Source organism: Cupressus sempervirens, chromosome 10 (assembly GCF_028749045.1).
Source record: "Cupressus sempervirens isolate cs-2001-9-10 chromosome 10, ASM2874904v1, whole genome shotgun sequence".
Classification (NCBI taxonomy): Eukaryota; Viridiplantae; Streptophyta; class Pinopsida; order Cupressales; family Cupressaceae; genus Cupressus; species Cupressus sempervirens.
The window spans coordinates 843,098,874-843,106,381 of record NC_143127.1 but is presented as its reverse complement, the minus strand read 5'-3'; the positions used below and the strand labels follow the sequence as shown (position 1 = coordinate 843,106,381).

At 32.3% G+C, this 7,508-nt stretch overlaps 1 protein-coding gene across 1 annotated transcript; it reads left to right on the top strand.

The window, feature by feature from the left end:
• The first annotated feature begins 6,333 nt into the window (after positions 1-6,333).
• Positions 6,334-7,172, top strand: LOC149536616 (protein LURP-one-related 5-like). Its single transcript, XM_089805346.1, has 3 exons — positions 6,334-6,582; positions 6,734-6,952; positions 7,047-7,172. The coding sequence occupies exons 1-3, from the start codon at positions 6,334-6,336 to the stop codon at positions 7,170-7,172; spliced, it is 594 nt and encodes a 197-aa protein (XP_089661472.1).
• Positions 7,173-7,508: the final 336 nt, after the last annotated feature.

Below are 7,508 nucleotides of genomic sequence, written 5' to 3'. Positions count from 1 at the left end.
CTGAAGAATATGTGATGTACTTACATCATTATGGAGAACTCTACACGTGATCCATATGATGATTTCTCATCTTTCTTTTTTCAGTTATTACTTGATCTAAATAATTGTATTAGGAGATATAGTTCTCCTTTCATCTATGTATTAGAATAATAAATAAATGATTTAACATTTTAGCTCAAATTCTTCTCGACTGTATTTGCAAATATTTGAAACATTTTTCCTTAACCTTTGTATTTTTAGCTACACTATTCATGCTAAGTATAATTAACATTAACCAATGATCTATTTAAAAATGTAACTAATAAAATTATAAAATTACTTAAGGAACATTGCAATCCTTATATTGCTCTTTAATTCTAAGAGGCATGTCTAATGACAACAAGCTACCCTCCTAGATATAACTGTAAATGCAACATTAATCATAACTCTGACCACGGTCCTACTTTATCCCCTAACCTTAACCCTAACCATAATTCTAATGCTTTGTCTACCCCTAACTCAAACTATAACCCTAATTGTAACTTAAATTCTAACCTAACTTATATTCTAACACTAAACCTAACCCTCACCCTTACCCTAATCCTAACCCTTTATTTACCCCTATCTCTAACCCTAACCTTAAGCCTAACCCTAACTCTAATCCTAACCTAACCGTAACTCTAATCCTAACACTAACCTTAACCTTAACCCTACCCCTACCCCTAACTCTAACCCTAAATATAACTATAACTCTAAAGAAGAATATTCATTTTATACTCATTTTAAGTGTAATCATTACCTCAATAACATTTATTAGCCCTTTGTTGTACACTATTCATGCTAAGAATAATTAACATTAACCAACAGTCTATTAATAAACCTAATTGATAAAATTATAAAACTACTTAAGGAACATTGTAATCCTTATATTGCTCCATTATTCTAAGAGGCATGTCTAACGAGAACAAGATTCCCTCCTAAATGTAACTCTACATGAAACACTAAATGTAATTCTAACTGCGGTCCTACTTTATCCCCTAACCCTAACCCTAACCATAATTCTGATGCTTTGTCTACTCCTAACTCAAACTATAACCCTAATTATAACTTAGACTCTAACCCTAACTTATATTCTAATACTAAACCTAACCTTGACCCTGACCCTAACCCTAACCCTAACCCTAACCCTTTCTCTACCCTTATCTCTATCCCTTATTGTGATCCTAATCTTAACCCTAACACTAACTATAACCCTCATCCTAACCATTTGTTTACCCCTATCTCTAACCCTAACCCTAACCCTAACCTTAACCCTACCCCTAACTCTAACCCTAAATCTAACTCTACCATAATTAGACTCTAACCCTAGCCCTGACTGTCATCTTAACCTTAACCCTAACCCTAATCCTAACCCTGATCCTAACCATTTCTTTACCCTATCTCTAACCCTAACCCTAATCCTAACTCTAATCCTAACCTAACCCTAACTCTAATCCTAACACTAACCCTAACCTTAACCCTACCCCTACCCCTAACTCTAACCCTAAATCTAACTCTAACTCTAAATCTAACTCTACCATAATTAGACTCTAACCCTAGCCCTAACCCTAAATTTAATGTTGACTAAAACCCTAACACTACCTTTAACTCTAACCTTAACCCTGATTCAAACTTGTACCCTAACCTTAACCTTGATGTAGCTCTATATATAACCCTACCCCTAACTCTAACCGTTAATCTAACTCTACCATAATTGGACTTTAATATTATACCCAACTCTATATATAAATGTAACCCTAACAATAACCTTAAGCCTAACCCTTTCTCTAACTCCAACACTAAACCTAACTATAACTATAACACTACCCCTACCTCTAATTGTAGCCATAAATCTTACTCTACTGTAATTGGACTTCAACCATAATTGTAATGGTAACCCTAACTCTAACCTTAACCCTGACTCAAAACTCTAACCCTAACCCTAACTCAAACTCAAACCCTAAATCTAACCCTAATCCTAACCATAATTCCTATGCTTTGTCTACCCCTAACTCAAACTATAACCCTAACTAGGCTAACTCATATTTTAACCCTAAACCTAACCCTAACCCTTTCTCTACGACTATCTCTAACCCTAACCCTAACTCTAATCCTAACCTTAACCTTAACCCTGACTCAAAAATCTAACCCTAACCTTAACCCTAACCTAACCCTAACTCTAACTCTAACCCTAACCTTAACCCCGACTCAAACCCTTACCCTAACCTTAACCCTAATGTAACTCTATATACAACCCTAACTCTAAATATAAACCTAACCTTAACCATCACCCTAAAACTAACCCTTTCTCTACCCCTTTCTCTAACTCTAACTGTAAATACAATTTTAACCCTAAATCTAATCCTAATTTTAACCCTAATTATAACCCCAATTTCAACTCTAACTATACCCCTTATTCGAGCTCCAATTCTAACTCTACCTCTAACTCAAACCCTAACTCTAATTCTAATCCTAACCCTAACTATATTTCTAACCTAAACCCTTATTCTTACCCTTGCCCTTACCTTAACCCTAACCCAAACTCTAATTCTAACCCTAACTATATTTTTAACCCTAATTATAACCCTAATCCTAACATTAACTCTAACTCTAATTCTAAACCTAACCCTAACTATAACCCTAGCCCTCACCTTAATGCTAACTATAACTCTACTCTTCAGTATAACATTTTACGTAACAATATGCTTAAAATAAAAGTAAACTAAAGTGATGCAAATAAACACCATCTATAGAATTAAAAAATAAAATGTTCAAGAATAATTTTATAGTAAGTTTACACTATTACAATTTTATAGTAAGTTTATACAACTGTATTTTAAAAAAAAATTAAAATTAAAAAATTAAAAAAATACTTTTCCTGTTGCGCCGTGATTGCCACTAGCTTATATATACCTATATATATACTACGTTGAGAGTAATCGTTCTCGAGGCACCTATTTTCATTTAATCTCAAGGTTATTTTAATCACAGTTAAGATTTATGAAAATGAAAATAAGCACCTCGAGAACGATTACTCTCGGCGTAATATATATATAAGTATATATAAGCTAGTTTTAAAAAAGAGAAAAAAGTGATCGACAAAGTATATATTGATGACATTGTAGTAAACTTAACATATTGATTAATGAAACCAATCGTTATTTGGCTAGGTATGAGCCAAGTAGTAGAAAACGCAGTAACGAATTTCCACCGGCTCCTCAAGAAAAGCATTATGGAATTAATGAAATTTTTAATGAATGATGGCTCAACAACTCGAATTCAACATAAACAACGTGCTATGCTCTGTACATATAAATAAACTAGCGTCGAGATGAGAACGCCCCTTATGATTGGACAGGGAAAAAAATAATTGCCTTATAATACAGTATTTGTTTTCTAAATCTACTATATATATGTTTAATGCGCTGATAAAAATATATGAAATTCCAAGCGTACTCTCTAACAACCTTGGATACCTGGTTAAGAAGACATATTTTTTCTCTTCTTATATTAGAATAGAAAAGTATATAATTAAAAATGTAAAATATTGAATGTGACTTTTTCACAACATATTATTAATAATAAGATTAGAAAAGTATATAATTTAAAATTTAAAATATTGACAGTGACTTTTTACAACACATTATTAATACTGATTTTAGTAGTTCAATTTATTAATGAAAATTCAAAGTCAAGATTAATTATTGTGTATTATTATTAATTATTATTTTATGAAGTCTAAGAACTCTTCAATAAAAGGCTCACAATTTACCGTTGTGCTATAGACTCTTGCCTTTAAATAAAATTATACTTAATAAAATATAATAGATTTGTTAAAATCTTAGTAATATTTCATATTATTATTATAATTGATTTCTAAACTAATAGACAATCTAGAATAATGATATAATTTTATATATGATTTAGAATATTAAATACAAATATCAATAAAACCTTAAATTGTTAAAAAAATATAAATAGAAAATATTAAATGATTTTTTTGAATTTTATAATTTTTAATTGTTTGGAATACAATAAGCATGTAATAAAGGTGCAGTTTGTAATAGACCCGTTTTTATGGTTAGAATGATAATGTTAAAAATAGATAATATATAGTAATAGAGCTATGAGAAGTCTACTTTTCAAATACTAAATTAATATTTATTAATATTAGGGATATAATTTTCAAATATTAGATTTTTCTTTAAAAAATATTTTATTGTTTTGAACTTTTTTCTAATAACAAAATGTAGGTTGTCATACTTGTTAATAGTTATTCATTATGTTGGTTGGTGATAATGTTAAATATAACAATTAGAGTGCAGGTTCTTAGGTAAAATGTGTTTTAATCGAGATGAATCTTTGTCAAGTTCTATGTTAATAAACAATAACCATTTTTTATAAAATAGATTTGTATGCACAATGTAAAGGTGAAACTTATAAATGTGGGAATCAAACCAAACAAATAAATAGAATCTAGATAATAGAAATGAGAGACATAAAATAATATAAGGTAAAAAAGGGGCCAATTATTTGGTACAACATGGAAATAATAATATAGATTAAATGAACATAATGATGGAGATAAAAGTAAACTATAAAGCTTTGTAAAAAAGGTAGAATAATGTTGAAATCGTATTTAATATAATTGTCTTTTCATTAAGTTCTTATTCCTCAAGCTGTAATTGTGTGAAAACTTGATTGCACTTATTTTCTAATATAGGGCATTTATAACACTTAACTCCTAATACATGGGTGTGTCTAATCTTAGCCACAATGTTTTTTCTTTTTTTTTGTTGTTGTTTGTTTTTTTCTTTTTGGGTGGGGAGTCTTCAATGTTTAAATTTTGATGTAAAACATTTGGAGTATTGGTCCCTTGTAAAAAAATGTTTTATCCTTAATAAAAAACGCTCAACTCCTAACATACAACATTTATTGATGATTGGGTTTACATTCTATAATTAGACTACCAAAAATGAAAATCACAACTTCAATTTAGAATCTACTCATTCTTAAAGTAATAACTTGATAATATTCTAACCACCTCATACTATTTAAAAATGTTAAAGATTCAACTTATTTTTAAATGATAAAAAACCCAAACTATAAGAATGACCTTCATTTACTTTCATGTTTATATCAACAATTTCACGTGTTAATCAAACTCTTCTCTTTTGTAATTCTCTCAAGTATGTTAGTTTAACTACATTCCTCAGAATGGAATAGAGTTGTTGATTGTTTGACCAAATGGGCATCCAATGCTCAGGCTAGGAATATTGTGGATAGGGGGCAGCTTACCTTAGATCTATCTCTTGAGTTAGATGACCTTGTTGAGCTCTCCTTTTTGTTTCTCATTTTGTCTTAATATTTTTTTTATTTTTTTTATGGAGGGTTCAGACCTGCGAGGCAGCCCAGCGAGACATGAAGCCTACGAGCTACCAACCAGCAAAGGCCACCACATAGACTTTTTAAGAACCCAATACGGGCCCACTCGTGCCTAAAACCTCTTCGGCCTCTTCGGCTTAGAGCCAAGGAGGGGCGAGCTACCAACCAGCGAAGGCCACCACATAGACATTTTAAGAACCCGATATGGGCCCACTCGTGCCTGAAACCTCTTTGGCTTAGAGCCAAGGACTGAGGGACATCCTCGCCATCAAAATCACCTAAGGTACAATCTCAGCCTCATCCCTTATGACATCGGAGTCTTGCACTTAACAAAACTTGATCCCTAATAGGCTCTTTGTGAGCCATTCAACTTCACCAGTAGACCAAGGGCCCATTGACTCTTAATAAATTTTTACCCAAGTTAAATTAGTGAAACCTCTTCAAGAGTCGTCCTCCTCTCTTAAAATAAGACTTAATTTGTGGCGTCCTTGGTAAGAACGTTTTCTAAAAAGAATGAAACAAATATTTCAGATCATGATGAAATTAGGGTTTTAAAAAATAGAAGGATAGTAGTGGACGGAATCTCAAAGTCAGTATCAAACATGTGTTTGACTCGTGGCTGGAGGCGGCGAGTTTCCATTCTCTGAATCCCTTCTCAATGCCAACCTCGTGTATTTAGAAACATAGCAGTATTAAACAATAGCTGATTCCTTCTCCAAGAAGGCTGGTTTCAAATAAATATTACGATCAAAACAGGTTGTGACGTTGGCACAGTAGCGAAGAAAAACAGATGACGTTTGTAGGACATACCCAGTGAGTCATGAGTATGAAGCCAAATTGGTACTTTTCAAGCATATATATTAGAATGGCAAGAACCAGACTTACACTTGTTTTGCCCATTGGTTTATGAGGTACTTGTGAACTCGAATGATGTCTCAAGTATTTCCTCATTCTTACATGGCCTCTCCATATGTTATTATCGATCCAAAATTCTGTTCAAGTTCTTCTATCCGCTTCACAGTTTGGAAGAAATCCCTCTTATTTAATGGCAATGGATTTACTGTTTTTGATTCAACTGGACATCTGGTTTTCAGAGTGGATAACTATGCATCCAATCTAAAAAACGAAGTACTTCTCATGGATTGTGAAGGCCAACTTCTTCTTACAATGCGGCGCAAGGTATTGGTATTCTTCTTCATTTCTTTCATGAACGGCTTAAATATCACAGACTAAGTTTAATTCTTAGACTAAAAGTATTAAATTATCCTAAGACACTATTATCAATATTATTCCCCCACGTTGTATTTGACATCTCGTTTGCATCTATCAGAAATGGAGTTTTAGCAAGAGATGGGAAGCATTCAGAGAAGATCAAGTTGAGTCTAACAAGCCCACATGTAGGCTTACAAAGTCTTTGGGTTTTTCAAATAAAACAACGGCCAACGTATGTGTATATGGAAGCAGAGAAACTAAACATTTCCAAATAGAAGGATCTTTGTGCAAGGCATCGTGCAAGATATTCAGTGCCTCCGGATATATCATTGCACATGTATCTTTTATTTATTTAGAAAAATAATTTCCTCGACTTATTATCATGGCTTGATCTAGTTCGAGAAGCTGATGAACGGTGTATGGAACTGCAGATTAAACAAAAGGAGGACAAATCGGGCATAACGCTGGGGAATGATGTTTTGAGCCTGGATGTAGAAGCCGGAGTGGATCAAGCATTTGTAATGGGTCTATTTATTATGTTTAATCAAATATTTTAAGAGAATATTAGGTTAAGATGGGACTGTTTAAACATTATATACTAGATTTTATTTTTATGCTAAAAGTGTTAAATAGTCAAATTTGACTTATTTTTACAATCTTGATTTCTTTCTTAATATGTGTATTTAAGAATGATTGGTGAACAAGCTAACTGCAAATGGACACTATAGACAGACTTCATAAGTTGTTTTCTGTTGAAAGTGAAAGAAGTAGAAAGTTGCCAGCTTTACTACACAATATAGTCAGACTCTATAGTAAAAAGGGTGGACGATAAATGTTGGAAATGGACTGGAAAGATGAGCCTTTTATAACCTATAAATAAGTATCAATGGAAT

What these genes read in the sequence shown, in the direction of transcription:
- LOC149536616 (XM_089805346.1), top strand. Translation starts at nt 6,334, where the DNA reads ATGTCTCAAGTATTTCCTCATTCTTACATGGCCTCTCCATATGTTATT. An exon ending in TTCTTACAATGCGGCGCAAG is followed by an intron (nt 6,583 to 6,733) that starts GTATTGGTATTC and finishes TGCATCTATCAG; the next exon opens with AAATGGAGTTTTAGCAAGAG. An exon ending in CCGGATATATCATTGCACAT is followed by an intron (nt 6,953 to 7,046) that starts GTATCTTTTATT and finishes ATGGAACTGCAG; the next exon opens with ATTAAACAAAAGGAGGACAA.